Genomic DNA, 20,461 nt, shown 5'->3' with positions numbered 1-20,461 from the left:
GCACTCTTGGCTGTGTATGCTTCCTGTATCTACTTAAGCCAGTCACCAATGGCTCACACCTGTAATCCAAGCTATTCAGGTGGCTGAGATCTGAGGTCGAGTTTCAAAGCCAGCCTAGGCACTAAAGTCCGTGAGACTAATCTCCAATGAACCCCAGAAATCTCAAGTGATAGAGCTCTAACCTTGAGCTGAACTGCTCAGGCCCAGAGTTCCCAGCCCCATGACTGATTTCTAAAGTATTCCAAACTTACTTTTCCATTTACCTTTTACATTTAGACTTATAGATCTTTAATGAATTCTTTTAACCTGTATCTGCGTTGAAATAAAAAGAAGTCTATGTAAATTACTAGTTTGTATTTCCAATTTTTTCAACAAGAGGGTGTAGAACTAAAGGCAAGTCTTCCAAATCACCAAAGACCACAAACCACAGTCAAAACTTTTCTCACTAGTGGGGCACCTGTGGCTCAGGTCTGTAATCCTAGCTATTCAGGAGGCTGAGATCTGAAGATCACAATTCAAAGCCACCCCGGTCACAAGAACCTGTGAGACTATCTGCAATTAACCACCAGAAAACTGGAAGTGTTCAGTGGCTCAAATGGTAGAGGGGGAGCCTTGAATTGAAGAGCTCAAGGTCAACACCCAGGTCCAGAGTTCAAGCCCCCTGACTGACAAAAAACTGTTCTTATTGTATTTTTCTAGTTTGTCAACTTCTTTACAGTAAGATTTTTTTTTTTTTTTTTGGCCAGTCCTGGGCTTGAGCTCAGGGCCTGAGCACTGTCCTTGGACTTTCTCAAGTCTAGAGCTCTACCACTTGAGCCTCAGCACCACTTCCGGCTTTTATCTATGTATGTGGTACCGAGGAATCGAACCCGGGTCTTCATGCATGCTAGGCAAGCATTTTAACCACTAGGCCAAACTCTCGGTCCCTACAGTAAGATTTTTTAAAAGACACAGACACCAGTAATAGATTAAATTTCTGATCAATTTCCTGCAGTGTTTTGACAAAACACAGCATATGTGCATGTAAATGCTTAACACTGCAGCTACATTTAGTAGCCTGCTAATCAATTTTGCAACACTAGCATACCATGGGCAACATCAAAAAGGCCAATACATGCAAGTGTAATAGAGAAAACATCTTACATAAACCTGCAATGTTCTAACTCTCATAAGCAATTTAATAACAACCATGCATTTATAAATGTACCTGGAAATATTACAACTTGTTTTTCTAGTCACTGAGAATTTCTTTCAAGCTAAAACATAAAAAATGATTTTTACAACTAAATTTTTGTTAAACTAATCCTGAGCCAGTAATATAAACTTATATACTCCAAACAATTTTATCTCCCCATAAATATTTCCGCTAATTTATTATCTTTCAATTTTGGTTGTTATAAAAATTTTAAATGTCTTCTAAGCTGAAATGTATCAACTTTTTAAAAAGGATAAATGTATTTTGGGTCAATATGCCATATTTATTGTGTTGACTAGCTTTAATTTTAAGAGTACTAGATATTTAAACATTTAAGAGCCCTAGATATTTAAACATACACACACACTTTTTTTGGGGGGGGGGAGGGGGTCAGTCCTGGGGCTTGAACTTAGGGCCTGGGCACTGTCCTTGGACACTTTTTGCTCAAGGCTAGCACTCAAACTTGAGCCACAGCGCGGCTTCCGGCTTTTTCTGTGTATGTGGTTCTGGGAAATCAAACTAAGGGCTACATGCACTCTAGGCAAGCAGGCTACCACTAGGCCACACTCTCTGCCCCAGGGGTTCACAGCTGTAATCTTTGCTATTCAAGAGGCTGAGATCTGGGGATGGGGGATGGTGGGGAGAAGACTACTGGATATAATACATGCTATGTTGTTTTCAGGGTTCATTCAAATTTTACTTTGTTTAGATACCATAACAAAAAGGAAATTTGATTCCAAATGAATCAAGTCACATCTTATATTAATACATTTTGAAAGCAATTAGGTAATTGTTTTGATATGTTAACATAAAGGCACGTCTGTTTCTGAGGCTACTTTATAGTTGCCCATATGGGTAAATCATAATTGTAAATTACTAAATAAAAAGCTTGCTAAATAATTACACTCCTTAAGCATGTTTGACACTGGTACTGCCTACTGCGTAGGCAATAACAAAAAGCAAGGATCTGTGTCTCCTTCCACAAATCAAGGAACAGCAACAAAGTGAAACCTGATTAGAAGACTGGTCATGATGCTATTTCGCAAAAATCAATTTTATATTTATTGTCATAACAGTTTTCCTCTATCACTTTGCTATGTTATTATCTAAAGAGTAATCACACACAAATGCGCACAAAAAAGCTCAAGTATCAGAACAAAACAATTTAAATGAGGGCCCCAAGTTAAATGGGAACACCTTATCAACAGGATGGTTCTACATAAAATTAATTTTCACAGCCTCGTCATCTTTCTATACCTAACAAGCACAACTGTTGGGTTTTATGTTAGGTTGTTTCTCTTAACAAACTGGCAATAAATCCATCTAAACATCTGAGATTCCCTGTGAAAGGGCTAACTTGAACTTCAAACTTGTTTTTTTAACTTGAACCATACTTCTAACATTTATTGTTCTGGTTAAATTTTAGATAGGATCTCTTCTGCCCTACGTGGCCTTGACCAAAATCCATCTATTTAGGATGGCTACTACAGTTGAACTACATGTCACCATGACCACCCCATGAATTTTCTGCCCAGGCCAATTTCTAACCATGGTCCTTTCGGTTTAAGCCTCTTACTCCAAACATATTTTTTAAACTGGTCAAAGCAGGCACCCCTTTAGCCATAAACACATTCATTACCATTAATGTGGCTGTTTTCCCATTTACAACAATTGTTTATATATTGTTTATTTTTCAAGTACAGAAAATAGAGTAGTATATAGGAATAAAACAAAGATGCCATTCATACTTATGGGTATATTATACTTCACACACTTAAGGAGAGGTAAGCATTGAGACCACAGACAAATCATTAAACTGTAACATAAATTACATAACTGGTTTGTTTACAGTGGTAAGGATTGAGCCCAGGTCCTCAAGCATGCTCGTCAAGTCCTATGCTGTTAAGCTATGCCATCAATCTTAAATTGTGTAACTTGTTAAGGAAAATCATGACAACCATAATAAGGAAAGTCAATAACCAAGCTAAATTTAAGTAACACACTGTCTCTATTGAGGAAATGTACTTCAAGTATATATGTCAAATTAAGGAGCATTTCATATTTAAACAGAAAGCCAATCAGAAAGATCAGAACTTACACAATTGAAACACATACTCAGATTGAAAGGAAAATAACTTGAAAGAGTGTGTAATTTTCCCCACAAAAAAGCAGGCAATTAAAAGGTAATCAAAATTTCTTCCTATTAGTTTTACTACATACATGCATACATACTTACATATACATAATGCTTGTGTTAGCTAACACATTTTCAAAAATTAAACTTAAATTTTCTATAAATAGCTAATAATTTTGAATTATAAAGTGATAAAGACTAATTGTCATGTTTTTAACTATAGCTGATTTTGGAGAAAAGAACGTAGACTCGAAAAGCTGCCTCTAAATACCACGTAGTGTTCAAACTGTATTACTTTCTTAATTGCAAATATATAAAACAGCATCAAATCTGGTAAGTTTCATTCCATTCTCAGGAAAAGCACTGAAACAAGAGTGGAAGAAGGTAGGAGAACAAGGTATAATTTTCAACACATTTAATCCTAAAAAGATTATGATGGAAAATCAGACAACTAAAATTGTAAGTGCTATAATATAAAAAGTACAGAGCACTTAAGAAAACAGTTTCAAAGAGACACAAAACCCAGAAACACCAGTGCTGGCTAGTAAACAAACTTAAGGGCAGTGAAACAACTCCAGAAGTACCTGTATAGGCAAGTTCAAGGCCTAGAGTTTCTGAATTCAAACCAAAACACTACCAAAAAACTAAAGGAAACAAATTTAAATATTAAGAATGTGAGTGGAAGAAAGAATGTGTTCTATTTAACAAAGTCTAGAACGTAACATTACATACAGAACGTAAAAAGGGAAGGTAAGAATGGAATGGCTGGAAATAAAGCTAATAATATTGCAGACAGCAAAAAGTGCTTGCTATAAACTTAAAATACTTAAATTTACTTACAGCACAAAATATGCACTTTATACTTCAATAGAAAGCCATTAAGATTCCAAGAAAATGAGATATAGCCAATCTAAATTTTATACTACTCACTTTGTATCACTGAAGTGAGATGGAGGCATAGTAATGAGCTCCTTCAAGAGAATCAGACTTTCAGTAACAGCATTGGCATCAAAGAGTATGAACAAATGAAATACAGAATCTGAGATTTGCTAAAGGGTATGGAGAAGTGAGAATGTTGAAAACAAGGAGAAGCTGGAAAAACTGGCATCATCAAATAGTGAGAATCTAACAAAAACAAAACATTGTAAGAATAGGATACACACTGTATTTGAGGAAATATAACAAATATTAAGAAAAAGAAAGTAGAGGGCTGGGAGTTTGGCCTAGTGGTAGAGTGCTTGCCTAGCATGCATGAAGACCTGGGTTTGATTCCTTGGTACCACATACTTAGAAAAAGCAAGAAGTGGTGCTGAGGCTCAAGTGGTGGAGTTCTAGCCTTGAGAAAGTCCAAGGACAGTGCTCAGGCCCTGAGCTTAAGCCCAGGTCTGGCCAAAAAAAAAAGAAAGTAGAAAGCAGTACAATACTGTCTCACACATATAAGTCTAGCTACTCAAGAGACTGAGACTTCTAGATTGTAGTTCCAAGGCAGCCTGGGCAGGCAAAGTCTGTGAAAGTCATCTCAAATTAACAACTAAAAAGGCTAGATGTGGAGGTGTGGCTCAAAGGATAGATCACTAGCCTTGAACAAAAAAGCCCAGGGACAACCTCCAGGCCTTGAGCTCAAGCCTCAGTAATGGTGGAACATAAGCACAGAAAAGAGAAGATAAATTCAGATGGAAGTTCAAATTAAGGTATTGTAACAATCACCCCACCCACCAAAAAGAAGATCAGTTGGGTACAAGACAAAAATAGAGAAACAGAACACAGAAAAACACAGAGAACGCAGCATAGAGAAAGAAGGCTGAATGATACTGAAGCAGGCAGACAACAGTAGTAGAAAATTGAAGAATACTATCATAGAAGCCCAAGGAGGGGGAGGGATGAAGCATCGAAAGTTTAAAGTGAAAACACAATGACTTTTATAAGGTAACAAATTTTGTTTTAAGGCAAGGTCTTAACAACCACTTCAAACTTCTGGGTTCAAGTGGTCCTCACTCTCTCATATAGCTGGGAGTAGAGACACTTCCAGCTTTTTCTATGTATGTGGTACCAAGGAATTGAACTGGGTCTTTGTGCATGCTAAGCAAACACTCTACCACTAGGCCAAACTCCCAGCCCTAAAAGTTATTAATATAACCACAATTTTTATTATATTTTCTTCTAAAGATTAGGGTCTAATTCAGAAATTATCACTTTTTAAAATCCTGTAAACATAGTGTAGTTTCCTTCTTTACAAGTAAGAAATCAACAAAACACAAGTTATACAGAGAAATAATGTTTTAAAATGTCTCAATAGGCTAGGTGTCACTGACTTACACCTGTAATCCTGGCTACTCAATGAGGCTGAGATCTAAGAATAAAGGTTGGAAGCTAGCCCTGCCAAGAAAGTCCATGAAACTCAACTCCAATCAGCCATCAAAAAGCACCTGTGGCTCACACCCATAATTCTACTCAGAAGGCTGAGATCTGAGCACAAAAGGGCACATGTCCCTGAGACTCTTATCTCCAATTAACCACCAGAAAACCCGAAATGGCACTGTGGCTCAAGTGGTAGAATGCTAGTATTGAGCTGAAGAGCTCAGAGTTCAAGCTTCATGACCAACCAAAAAAGCCTTTTAATAAACAGAGACAACTTGTAAACTACCAAGGTAATACCACAAAAATTAAGAAACATTTCATGGGATTATTAAAGGATAGCCATTTGACTTGAACCATCTATTTTAAACCACTGTTAAATGTTATAAATCAAATATCTGACTTCATTGTCAATAGCAAAAAGTCCTCAATATTATTATATATTTTTAAAAAACTAAATACAACTTAGTGTCCAAATCTACATAGTAATATTTAAGATTTATAAGGAATTTATAATTCTTACTTAAGCCAAAGGAAATAATGTCACACATCACAAACTAGAATAGTTCAACGTGCAGCATCTAGTAGTAATGGCATACCTTTTCTTTCTGTTTTCTGTGCAGTGACAGAAGATGTGGGTGTAGGCAGTTTTGATAAAGTGGATGCTCCATTGGCATCAAATGATTTCTTTGGCTGGTGATCAGACTGTAGCGTAAATGGACTAGAAGGAACAGTGCTTGGGGTAGCAGTTGGATGAACCACTGGTTTGATGGGGTGCTGTACTGGCGTAGAGCTACTGTGAGTCTCTGCTCTTGGCAGTCTGTAGTCTCTGTCATTGTGTCTGCTTGTTTGAGACAAAATATTCTGTGGGAGCAAACTACTGGCATCACTGGAATGCTTGTCTTCCACTTTAGTTCACAGTTCGAAAAAAGAGATGTTGGAATGACAGAAGGGAGAAGAAAAAAGATTACGTTAGAATCCTATCTTTTAACACCAGCTAATTTAGCAACATATCTTTCTGTAAACTGCAAGCCCAGTTAGTGTCTGCAGTTTTACCACTGAACTATAAATACTCAAATGCTAAAAGTGCTATTTGACTATAAAAATTACTTTATACTCAGATTTCAAGTGGATTGTTTCATCGAATTCTTTAGAACAATTCTGAAGTTAAAAAAAAAAACTTACAAAAGGAAAAAATGAATGTTGCTACATTTTACTCAAAAAATTTTTAAGTGTTGAAAATAAAAATATATGCTCCATTCTTTTAAAATATGAATCACGGATTGTAATAATTAACTGAATTGTCCACAGTAGTCCAACTGCAAAGAAATATGATTGTCATTAGTCTGATTTTCCTAAATACTTAGGTAGCTAATTAGAGGGTTCCAAAGTAGTTGCTACTAGTGCTTCAATGGTAGCTAAGATATCATAAACCCTGATAACAAAACAATACAACATGTGGTGATATTAAAAACCAATCTTCTTTCAAAATAAAGGCAAAAAGTATTTTAATCTCAGAAACAAGTACAGTTAAAATCCTATTCAAAAAACAGTATGGGGGCCAGGAGTTTGGCCTATTGGTAGAGTGCTTTCCTAGCATGATGAATCCCTGGGTTCGATTCTTGGTTACCACATACACAGAAAAGGCCAGAATTGGTGCTGTGGCTCAAGTGGTAGAGTGCTAGCTTTAAGAAAGCTCAAGGAAGCGTGTAGGCCCCAAGTTTAAGTCCCAGGACTGACCTCCCTCCCCCACCCACAAAAAACAACCCAAAAAACTAAAAAAGATGATGACAAACTAGGAATGTGGCTTAGTGGTAGAGTGCTTGTCCTGCATGTGTGAAGCCCTAGGTTAGATTCCTCAGTACCATATGCTGTGGCAAAAAAGCTTAAGGATAGCCCAGGACCTGTGTTCAAGCCCCAGCATTGGCCAAAAACCAAAAAAGCAGTACGTTTCCAAAAATCATATTAACATGTTTTATTTAGTAACAATTATCTACCCTACGCTGCAGTATCCAATTTGAGTAGATAGGGAATTAAACTCCAAGTTAGGAAACATCCAAAAGCCAGGTGTCACGGTCATACTTATAATCCCAGCTTCTCAGGAGAGTGAGATCAAATGATGGAGTTTCAGACCAGGCCAAAAAACAAAAAAGCAAAAAGATGCCATCTCCGAAATAACCAATTTAACAAAGTGAATGTGGAGGGCTGGGTTAAGTGGCAGCATGCCAGCCAAACAAGCAAACCATGAAATCTGTTACCAGAAAAAAAAAAAAAAAAGGTAATTGATAATAAAGAAAAAAGAAATACTCTGATCAAAGTACAATAGGTAATGAGGAAATTCCCATCTTTTAAAAGTCTACATTTACATAGTACTAGGCTATTGCCCAAACCCTCCATTATATCAAAAGACAATCTTTTGGCAATTACCTAATATATGAAATTCAATGCAATTAACTTACACAATATACACTGGACTATCTCTGCAAAATACAAATGTCAGCATGGATACATCAACAATTCATTGACTTGTATGGACAAGAAACTGTTAAGAATGTTATTGTAGTTTCCTTATGCAAACAGACTCTTATCACTCAAATGCTTAGAATTGTTACTGCCTTTGTTACTGACTTAGGACTACTGTAACTTCCTTTTTTTCTGTATGAAATATAGTAAGTATGAAGTAAAGCAAAGTAGTATTACAAGAACTGGTGAAATTAGACACTACTTGCACAACTTTGGCCTCGGGATAATTATGCTAGATTCTGCTAAATGTGATATTCTATTGGATATGATGCTTAACAACCCACAATATTCTCTTAGAACTATTATATAGTCCAAAGTACCATAGTTGTATTGAAGGATGTTTCTTTGAATTTATAGCAATGAGAAGATAATAATGGTAGGTAACTAACATCAAATTAAAAAAATACTATTTTCCAATATGGATATAATTAACATTCATCAAGGTATGAAAACTTTCTCAATTCTCCCATGTCTTCTACTGATCACTATTAGGAATAAGCTTTAAGTTTTACTTTATACAAACACTAAAAACTGGACAAATAGGAAATCACCCAACATTTTTTAGATAGATATTAAACACTTGGCTTACTCTTATTAACACAACATCTATATCTCAGTTAACCAAGTAAAAACGAAAGGCAATAGTCAAATTCCTTTCTCAATAGTTAAAAACGAACCTGATACAGGAAAATGAACCTAATAAGGGTGGCTCACTACTGCAATCCTAGATACTCAAAGAGGTTGGGTTCAAAGCCGGCCCAATCCTACAACGGAGGAGGTTGAGATCTGAGGATCTTGTTTCAAAGCAAGCCCAGACAAGAAAGTCAGTAAGACCATTACCAATTAACCACCAAGAAAGAAATGAAGCTCAAGTGGCAGCTTGAGTCCCAGGATGCAGTATGCACACACAACTAAAGTGGAACTATTGTTTCTTCAAGGGGTAGAGCCATTAGCCTTGATCAAAAAACCTGAGACAAAAACATCCCAAGTTCAAGTCCCAGGACACCTCTCTCCCTCACTTAAAAACAGAGCATTAGCTTGACCCCTCTCCCCCCAAAAAAGTTCAGGAACCATCAACTGGGCACTCATATCTGTAATTCTAGCTACTCAAGGAGGCTGAGAACAGAGGATCCTAGTTCAAAGCCAGTCCAGGCATGAAAAAAAATCCCAGAGTCTCTTATTCCCAACTACCAAAATACCAAAGTGGAACTGCAGCTCAAAGTGGCACAATAATAGCCTTGAACACAAAAATTCAAGGATCGCACCCAGGCCCCAGTAGCAAAAAATGCTATTCACTGTAAAGATGCTCATTAAACCCAGGAAAGACTTATAATTAGGACAAAATCTGCATTTCCAACTAGCTCAGAATAATTTGTAACATATACCATACATATTACATGGATTTTTACATTGTATTTAAGATGAAAAGGTCACTTCAGGTATTTTATAGCTTAAATATGACAAGAGCCATGCACCAATAGGTCATGCTTATAATCCCAGAATTTCAGGAAACTGGTATCTGAGGTTCACAGTACAAAGCAAGTAAGAAAGTCTGAGCCTCTCATCTCCAATTATAACTCAGAAATGGAGAGCTGGCTCAAGACATAAGAGTGCTTAGCCTTGAGCACAAGAAGTTCAAGGATGGCTTATGCTCAGAGTCAAAGCCAGGGAGGGAGGGAAGGAGGGAGGGGGAGAGGGAGATATTACCAAATGACACCTGAGTTAAAAAATATAAAACTTTCACCACTCTTTCCTTAATAATAATACATGCTGGGGCCAGGAGCATTGCCTAGTGGTAGAGTGCTTGCCTAGAAAGCATGAAGCCCTAGGCTCGATTCCTAGGTACCACATATACAGAGAAGGCTGGAAGTGGTGCTGTAGCTCAAGTGGTAGAGCACTAGCCTTAAGGAAAGCCCATGGACAGTGCCCAGACCCTGAGTTCAAGCCCCAGGACTTGCAAAATAAAAAAATACACGTTTTACTTTGTTATGAAGACAAAAAGATTTAAAACTTTTTATAGAGAAAGACAAAAAGACTTAAAACTTTTTATAGAAAAAGCTTCACATAGGTATACAAATGACACACACACACACACACACACTCTCACTCACTCACTCTCTCTCTCTCTCTTTTCTTTTTGGTCAGTCATGGAGCTTGAACTCTGGACCTGGGCACTGTCCCTGAGCTCTTAGCTCAAGGCTACTGACTGCCCTACTCCTTGAGCCACAGCGCCACTTCCTGTTTTCTAGTAGTTAATTGGAGATAAGAGTCTCACAGACTTTAGCACCCTGGCTGGCTTTGAATCACAATCCTCAGATCTTAGCCTCCTGAATAGCTAGGATTATAGGTGTGAGCCACTGCACCAGGCACAAATTCTTTTAATATCCTAACTCCAACCCTCTATATTATTTAAAATGCAGTATTTCAAAGTGATGTACAACTTTATTCATGAATGACTAGATTACTGACTCATCTTAAACTAGTTTATATTTTTGGTGTTTTTTTTCCTATGTATGTGGTACAAAAAAAAAAAAAAAAAAAAAAAGCAGAAGTGGTGCTGTGACTCAAATGGTAGAGCTCTAGTTTTGAGGAAGACCAAGAACAGTGCTCAGGCCCTGAGTTCAGTCCTCAGGACTGTCAAAAACAAACAGTCCCCAGTACTGTAAAAACAAACAAACCAACAAATAAAAAAAAAACACACTGAACATATAAACCTATTGAAATCCAATCCATGTTCAGGTAAGCTGACATAGGTTCTTTTTACAAGTAATGTACAGTAATAAAATGTTCTACACTTTGTAAGTTTATTGAAATCTAATGATAACCCTAAGTCAGGCACCATCTAAACAAGATCTTCACTGATGAAGCACCTAAAAAGTCAACAGGTGCTTTTCATTCTATCTGGCAGTACCTATGATTCATTCAATTATCAGATTAAAGCCCAGAAAATTGCATGTCCTATTTAAAGAACAAAACTTGGGAGAGATCATCACTTGTTTTTTTGCCTTTAAGTAAAGGCCAATCCTCCAAAACATTGTGTTATCAATGGCAAAACTGAATCTTTGGTCTTCCCAGGAAACAAATGGAAGCTGAGGAGAAGATACAACATAAAAGAAATCATGTATGTTTGCATTTCTCTTGATTTATATATACAGACAGCCATAATAAGCCAGTTATCCTATTTAAAAAAAATTAATACTTACTTCCACTGGGAAACCCACTAGTGGCTGTTGCTTGCATCACCTCTCTTCTGTAATCCCTATCTTTTGGAAAGCTATTAACTGCCATCTTGTTTGCTTCTTTTTGTCTCTGTTCTCTAAAAGTAAAAAGAGAAACTTATTAAAAAGACTATCAAATTTTCTCTGGTCAAATACTAAACAAAATGTAATAAACAGAAGAATGTTTCTCACTGTTGGAACCATTATTTACATTTTATAAAACATTCATGGCAGACATGTGAAAGGGTATCAATGTATGTGAATTAATGCACCTTCTATCTGGCAAATATCATGTAACCCTTTTATTAATTACAATAAAAAAACATTCATGGCAAAGTTGTAAGACTGGTCTTTCAAATTACAAGAAAGCTGCATTTATGAAGATAAAAAAAATGTTTTTTAATGCCTATGTTAAAATAGTGACTACTCACAAAGACCTCAGGAGCTGAAACTTTTTGTGGGAGAGAGGGGGAAAACGGGGAGGGAGTTGGTTGGTTATTAGGAGTGGCAGGCTAGAGCTTAATCTCAGAATCAGCATGTTATCCCTCCTCAACTTTTATGCTCAAGGCTAGCACTCTATCAACCATTTGAACCACAGCTCTACATCCAGATTTTTGGTAATTAGAGATGAGTCTCATGAACTTTTCTGCCCAGACTATGTTCAAACGACAATCCTCAGATCTCAGCCTCTTGAGTAGCTAGGGTTACAGGCATAAGCCATTGGCACTAGCTGGGAAATCTAAATCTTTTTTTTTTTTTTTTACAGGAGAACTATGGAAAACACCGACAACAGATCACTGAAATTCAAAAGGAAGTGATGTATCTCAATCAAAATGTAACAGCTAATGTTGTTTTAACTTAAAATAAATACAACTATTCAATTAGACAAAAAGCAAATACCTTTCAAGCCACTCTTTTGGTTTTTCCCACTGTGAAACTTCTGTTCGACAATTGTAGTAATATTTTTTCCCAGAAGAGCTAATGTGCTCAGACCAATCATCTGCAGAATCATAAGGCTTAAAAAAGACATTGAAAATTAGAAAATGTTATTAATTACTTGATAATATTTAGATTATCAACATTTTTCAAAGCATACATAAAAATAACTGCCTGTGTTAATTGTTGATATTGAAAAATGGTACAAAAATGTAAATATAAACAGAAAGCTAATTAAAAGCTATCAATTACCTTAGTCTTTAAAAATCATATACTGGGTTAAACAGTAATTAGAATTTCATCTCGTTCAGTGAATAGGGTAAGTTGGATCATTAATTTCCCAAAATTAAAACTGGTGTTTCTAAACTAATCAGTCTCTTACAGGTATTTTAGGAGCAATGTAACAATTATAATGAAGTTAGAAATATCAAAAAGGCCAAGTTTCATAAGAAACTTGGTACCAAAAATATTCTTTTACTTGAACTCGTAACTTTTTCAGAGGCACTTCAGACTAAAACAATGCAATACTACTATTTTTGGGAGCTTACAACAGTATTGGGACAAACTTTCAAAGATCGAGGAAATTAAAATTTCATTAACAGTTTTTGCCTAAAACAGCTTAAATTTTCCCAAGTAGAAATAAATTGAGCTCATTCACTAATGTGCTGAAATAAGCAAAACATTAAAAAAAAAAAAAAAACCTGTTTTGCAAAAGTCAAATTATTTCCCACTAAACCAAAACGCTGGAAATGCATCAGAACTTTTGAGAGCAGTTGGAAAAAAAGATTCTGCTACACATACTATGGTATTTACAGCTCAAAACAAACAATCAGGGTACAGAACATTACTCCAGTGCCTTAATAGCACTAAAATTCTCAGTTGGGAATTCTCAACTCCCACTTTAAAGGCAGAAGCTACAAACTGAGCTTCAAAAGATCAATTACAGGGCCAGGAGTTTAGGCTAGTGGTAAGAGTGCTTGCCTAGAATGCACAAAGACCCGGGTTCAATTCCTTGGTACCAGTGCTCAGGCCCTGAGTTCAAGCCCTGGGACTGGCAAAAAAAAAAAAAAATCAATTACAAAAATGCCAAATTCAGGAAATGCTTTTTCATCGTTTTTAACTTATTAAGTCCTACCTAATGGCTATTATCAGAAAGAATTAGTTTGCTTGCAAATTGGTTTTATGGGGGTAGCCAGATTGGTCAGACACAGAAGTTTCAGAATATACTACCATAGAGTGTGTACATAAACTGTACATTAAGAGTAGTATGTAGTAGTAGTAGTAGTAGTTCATACACAATCAAGTAATGGGTTGTTAAATGTCAACAATCATAAAGGAAAAAATATTAAAACACTGCTGCTTCTTTCACCAAAAGTTTTGCTTTAAGAAATAAATCAGGCAGGTGCGGGGATCATGCCATCCTAGCTACTCAGGAGGCTGAGATCTGAAGATCAGGTTCAAAGCCAGCCTGGCACCAAAGGACCTGAGACTATCTCTAATTAACCTTTAAAAAACGGGAAGTGGGGCTTGGCTCAAGGGTAGGGTGATAGCCTTGAGCTGAAGAGTTCAGGGACAGTGCCCAGGCAGAGTTCAAGCCCTATGACCCACAAAAAAAGAAAAAAAAAAAAAAAAAGAAATCAGGCTGGGAGTGTGGCCTAATGGTAGACTGCTTGTCTGGCATTCACAAAGCCATTCCTTGGTTCCATTCCTTGGTACTGCATTCACAGAAAAAGCTGTAAGTGGTATTGTGACTCAAGTGGTAGAGATCTAGCCTTGAGAAAGCCCAAGGACAACGCTCAGGCCCGGAGTTCCAAGCCCAGGACTGGCAAAAAAAAAAATTTGTTTTTCCAATTGGGGATTGAACTCTGGGCCTGGGCACTGACCATGAGCCTCTTTATGCTTAAGGCTAGTGCTCTACCACTTGAGCCACAGCAGCACTTTACACTTTTTCTGAGTAGTTTATTGGAGTTAAAAGTCTCACAGCCCAAGTGTGGTCTATTGGCAGAGTGTTTACCCAGCATGCAGGAAGGTCTGGGTTCCATTCCCAGTACCACATACAGAGAAAAAGCTGGAAGTGGTGCTGTGGTTCAAGTTGTAGAATGAGAAAGCTCAAGTAGCGTGCCTAGGCCCTTAGTTCAAGCCCTAGGACTGAGAACAAGCAAAAACAAAACACAGACTTTTCTGCCTAGGCAGGATGATCCTCAGAATTCAGCCTCCTGATTTACTAAGAACAAAAGCAAAAAAGCCAAGCCAGGCTCCAGTGGCTCATGTCTGTAATCCTAGCTACTCAGGAGGTTGAGATCTGAGGATTGCAGTTCAAAGCCAGCCTTGGCAAGGAAGTCCTTAAGACTGTTATCTCCAATTAATCACCAGAAAACGGGAAATAGCACTGTGGCTCAAGTGGTAGAGCATTGGCTTTGAGCTGAAGAGCAAAGGTATACCGCCCAGACTCAGAATGCAGCCCCATAAGATAGGGGCGGGGGGAAGAGAAGAGAAAAGAAAACAAACTAGATTTCATGTTCTCTAAATTGACCTTCAGACAGCAGATGCACTAAACCTTGAGGTCTTTTCACAAGACTGAAATTAATATGATCTTTCCTTTCTCCTCCCTGCCCTATTCCAACCACAAAGTGGCATTTACTCATAGGCTAGGCAAGGTTTGCAATTTTAAAAAATTAGATGAAAGAGCAGATATAAATTCTAAGTCATCCACTTAGAATCAGGCATTAAGAGCCCAACATGTCTTAATAAAACCACTTTTCATATAAATGTTACTCAAATTAATAATCATTGATTTTTTAAAATCTTATAGCCTTAGTATGTTTAATTATTAATATACATACTTTCAATAAAAAAATTTATGAAAACAGTTATAAAGTCATACAGAACACTATTTAAATCACTACCCAGCAACTCAAGTAATTACAAGGCAAGAACAGTGTTTCTCAGTAGGTCTAAACCATTTCTTTTTTATTTTTGAATTAGTATAGTTATTTCAACCTTCCAAGTACCACCTAGGATTACAAGTACGAGCCACCGGCATCCAGCAATGTTTTTTTCTCAATAAGGAAATTCAGTCCTGTTTCAAAAATCCAGGCACAACTAATCTCACAGCCTACTGTCTTAATCAACAATCTTATCACAGGCTAGGAGCACAAATCCTGGGGTAGAGTACATGTATAAGACCATGGTTTTAATTCTTAGATCATTAAAAAAAAAAAAAAAAAAAAAAAACCTTTTCAGAAGATTTATCATGAGCCAGGCTCAATGCTAAACACACAATGTCCATGACAGACTCATGCTGTTACTAGAACTAGAAATTATTATCTTAGCACTGAAAAATAGAAGGTAATTGGGCCTTAAATAGCTCACTTCATTAAAACAAACCCCACATAACCAACTCTCTGTAGGTACCTAATGCTGTTATTCATTACCAAGGACAGATTTTAAACCTGAAAACTTGTTGTAAGTGAAGTATTTTTAAAGCTATTGCTTTTTGGGTCATCTACTATGAGTTTATTCATTCATTCCTTCATTAGAAAAATACTAGATGAGGGGCTAGGAGTTTGGCCTAGTAGCAGAGTGCTTGCCTAGCGTGCAGGAAGAACCGGGTTTGAGTTTTCAGTACCACGTATATAGAAAAGGCTGGAAGTGGTGCTATAGTTCAAGTGGTAGAGTGTCTGCATTGAAAAAGCTCAGGGACATTCCCCAGGCAAAAAGTATATTTCGTTATGGACACTGTCACTCCTTCCAAAGGACATCTCAACCAATCAAAAAGATCACATCATAACCCAAGTAGACTTGATAGATATCTGAGTATTTCACCAACTACACAATTTTCTTCTCAGTATCCCATGCAATATTCTCCAAAACTGACTCACTGACACACAACAAGCCTAAACAAATACAAAAAGGATCAAAATAATTCCTTGCATCCTATCTGATCACAATGGAATTCAATTATTTCTCAACAACAAAACATACCAACCTCTTTTTAAGATACTTCTTCCTAATTCCTTTCCATATCCTCCCACATGGTTGATATTATTAAATTGAAAATCTGAGGATACTTAGATTATATCCTTCAAGAGTTCCCCACTGTCTCTGTATGTAACTCTATATTCCTTAAGACATGTATCTTTTTATGATCCCGCTTTCTCTATTGCTATAATCAAGCTCTCATAATGTCTACCCTATCAGCACTCATACAGTTTTCACAACATGCTATAATAATGGTTGCTGTTTATATCAAGTCCACGATGCTACTAAATCCAGACTAGTATCAAAATGAAGATCCCTCTTATCAGATGACATGGTCCAAAAAGACATGTACTCACTATCTGACTTATGAATAGCAACACTTTTGTACATCACTTTTATAATAATTTTTCCAACTGGAAAAAAATCCTGTCTCAGACTTTCACATGCTGAGACTACCAAGGAATGGCCACCATGCAAAGTTATGACATACTATTTCACAAATTCATATTATTGGTAATTGTTCTATGTACTGTACAAAGTTTTCAACTAGCTAAATACTCAAACTGGAAGCATAACTTATACTTTACTAGGCCTATATCTTGAGCAATCTCCCCCTAACAGTTCTAACCTTCTCTGCACTTACTACAGGTCTGAAAGTTCCAGTAAAGTAAGCTACATAATCTTAAGTTTATATGCTTACATAACCTTGTTTTATGTCCATTTATCTGATTAATTGAAACTATCTTCTCCAAAATGAGCATATTAGAAATTTCATTTGAACTTATTATACTAAAAATATTGAATGTTAATTATTTAACCTCAACTTATAAAAAATATTAAGATCACTTGGTTTTCTTCCATGCCTTTGAAGCTCGAGCCTTCTTTATTCCTAGTGTTTGGTAGAGTCTTTATTCCTAGTGTTTAGTAGAGTATATAGCACACAATAGATTCTAAATATATTAAGGAGTTTGTGTATGATAAGAAAAAAGCAAATCTTAAAACAACTTTAGCTAGAGAAGTTTTGTCCTGAAAATTTTTTTTTGGATATAACAAAGGTAAAATTTTACTTGCTTGTTTGGTATAGAAATACCAACACAGCAATATTAAATGTAACCACCTTAATGCCTTCATGAAAACAAATTTAGAAATACTTTATACCTAAGGCTTGCTGTGAGATTTTTTTCCCTGCAATGAATCTTAAAAATTGGGCATTGGGTATGTTTAGAATACTTACTGCATCTGAAGTTTTGCTTGGGTTATTGCTTGGATTAGAAGAATGTGAATTTGAACTATGAAGAGCACTGTGGTTGTGTGAATTTTCTTGTGGAGAGTAACTGGTCCCTTAAAAAATAAAACCAAAGTATATTAGTTGTATTTTATCTGATTTTTACCATACTACAAATCATTGTATATTTTCTTAAATAAGATCATGAAAAAAATAAATAAATATCACAAATCAACTTTTTTTGATGCAAGTCTCACCGTGCAACCCAGGCTGGATTACAACCCTTGACCTGCCTGCCTTAGCCCACTACGCACTACAATTAGAAGTACGTATCATCACAGCCAGCACTCCAAATTCATATTTTTAATACTACATGAAGTATGCACGATCCTACTACAGATACAGCTTAAAAATATATACATAGTCAGGCGTTGGTAGCTCATGACTATAATCCTAGTTCACTTAGGAAGCTGAGACCCAAGGATTGCGGTTCAAAGCCAAGACTCTCATCTCCAATTAACAACCAGTAAACAAAGTGGCACTGTGGCTTAAAGTAGTAGAGCAATAAGGCCTTGAGAAAAAGAGCTCAGAGACACCTCAGAGACACCTAGAATCAAGACCCCCCCGCCCCAAAACAAACAAACAAAATAGCTAATAATGTACGATGTGATTTGTAATTATATTAACAAAAGGTTTCATTCCCAGAAACATTTTTGGGGGGCTTTCTGGGTTTTTTTTGATAACAGGGTGTGAATTCTGCCTCTGAGCTTTTTTGCTCAAAGCTAGTACTCTGACTTGAACCACAAAACCACAGCTCCACTTGTGGATCTTTTTAGTAGCTAACAGATCTCAGCCTCCTGAGTAGTTAGGATTATAAGCATGGTGAATGGCCCTAACTTTATTTCTAGTATGATGTCAATAGCATCAATCTCTTTAAAAATCTCATTCTAGGGGCTAGGAGCATAGCCTAGTGGTAGAGTGCTTGACTAGCAAGCATGAAGCCCTGGGTTCAATTACTCCATACCACATATATAGAAAAGGCTGGAAGTGGTGATGTGGCTCAAGTGGTAGAGCGCTGGCTTTGACAAAGAAAGCCTAAAGACAGTGCCTAAGCCCTGAGTTCAAGCCCCCGTACAGGAAGGAAAAAAAAAAAAAGCCAAACTCGGCCAGGAGTTTGGCCTAGTGGTAAAGTGCTTGCCTAGCATGCATAAAGACTCAAGTTCAATTCCTCTGTATCACATACATAGAAAAAAAGCCAGAAGTGGTACTGTGGCTAAAGTGGTAGAGCTCTAGCCTTAACATAGCCCAAGGCCAGTGCTCAGGTGCTGAGTTCAAGGCCCAGGACTGGCAAAAAAAAAAGAGCCAACTCTACATAAAAACTGCTTAAGAGTAACTGTCAAATCTTATGAGAGTTAAGCCATGCATCTGAATGACCAGCAGGGACGACAGTTTAAGAAAAGCAAAGGCACAAAGAGAATGGGAGAGAATGAGGGAACAGAAGACACTGTGTGAGAGGAAAGGTACTAACTGACTCACGAATCAATACTTGTGCATCACCTCTACAATAAAAAAACCAAACATAAGAAAATTCGCTGATTAAAAAAAAATGGCAAAAAGATTCAACACTGACTCTAATGTGGGTACTGCCCTTTCCATTCCACATACTGGATTTTCAGCCACAAGGTAACATAAATCCAGTACATATTTTTAAAGTAAGAGCTAGCACTGAGGCTGGGAATGTGGCTTAGTGGTAGAGTGTTTGCCTGGCATGTACAAAGCCCTAAGACTCAGCATCACATAAACAGAAATGGCACTGTGGCTCAAGTGGTAGAATGCTAACCTTAAGGGGGGAAAAAAAAGCTCAGAAGGCACCCAGGCCCTAAGATCAAGCCCCAGGACTGGCCAAAAAAAGAGAGCTAGCAATGATAATATAAGCAAATGGCCCATCTAATGAGCTGTAGCTTATTAACACAAAGAATGATAGTGGGGAGAATAGGAGAATCAACTTTTTCAACCAAAAGGAAATAGAAACTAAATGGATTTTAAAAAAAGGAAATCAAGTACTACTACAGGTGATGATAGTTATGTTTCAGATATCCAAACATAAATAGCCAAGAGATTTATATAAAAGTAGAATTCAAAAGAGAGTAGATGTGGATTTGGCAGACTTCTCCATTAAGATGTCCAAAGTAAGAAGCTAACTTTGCCTTACAAGTAAAAACATCCACTAGCAACTTGGCAGATAGCCAAGTATGTCAAGCAATAACAATGGCCACAATTTAGCAGACTCCTTTTTCTAACTGAAGCTATTAAATATAAATGTATTTTAAAACACAAAGCCATTGACGACCAAAAGTTTCAAATAATCACTTAAAGTCCATACTTTAAGGAGAATGTAGGTGATCCGATAAAAGAAATTTCCCAAAGAAAGTGGATATTGGAAAAGCCTCTGATGGTTTCATCCACTTAGGTTGTCACCTATGTGAAAAATTCTAAAAGCTTCTTACACAGCGAACAGGAATATGAGGAAGAAAAATCCGAGTATAAAAAGTTATAAAGCAGACCTAAGACAATTAAGAACAGCTTGCTTGCTTAGTTGGCCCTTGGTAGCCATGAGGACGACTTTGAGCTCTTCAGCTCAAGGCTACCACACTCTTTGAGCCACAGCACCACTTCTGGTTTTCTGGTAGTTAATTGGAGATAAGGGTCTCATGGACTTCAGTGCCAAGGCTGGCTTTGAATCTTGATCGACAGAGCTCAGTCTCCTGAGGGGGTAGGATTACAGGTGTGAGCCACCGGTGCCAGCTTATACAATTATTTGTGACCAGAAACCTATGTCCGGCTTACTAAGTTCTTTGTTCCAATGTCACTCCTTTCAACATTCTCTTTTAAAT

At 37.0% G+C, this 20,461-nt stretch overlaps 1 protein-coding gene across 4 annotated transcripts in view; it reads right to left on the bottom strand.

Moving 5' to 3' along the window:
- Wac (WW domain containing adaptor with coiled-coil) overlaps nt 1-20,461 on the bottom strand; it is a 54,310-nt gene that overhangs the window by 14,006 nt on the left and 19,843 nt on the right. For 3 of the 4 annotated variants that reach the window (XM_090319109.1, XM_090319106.1, XM_090319107.1), the window contains exons 4-7: nt 17,577-17,683; nt 12,326-12,441; nt 11,411-11,523; nt 6,284-6,592 (exon numbers count right to left, since the gene is read on the bottom strand). In XM_090319109.1, coding sequence (XP_090175235.1) covers nt 6,284-6,592; nt 11,411-11,523; nt 12,326-12,441; nt 17,577-17,683 — 645 coding nt within the window. The remainder of the gene's footprint in view (nt 1-6,283; nt 6,593-11,410; nt 11,524-12,325; nt 12,442-17,576; nt 17,684-20,461) is intronic. The other variant, XM_090319108.1, reaches the window with a different exon arrangement.

Source organism: Megascapheus bottae, chromosome 26 (genome assembly GCF_031878675.1).
Source record: "Megascapheus bottae isolate mThoBot1 chromosome 26, mThoBot2.hap1, whole genome shotgun sequence".
In the NCBI taxonomy this organism is placed as follows: domain Eukaryota; kingdom Metazoa; phylum Chordata; class Mammalia; order Rodentia; family Geomyidae; genus Megascapheus; species Megascapheus bottae.
Note: the sequence above shows the minus strand (reverse complement) of the source record. Positions and strands in the feature narration are given on the sequence as shown.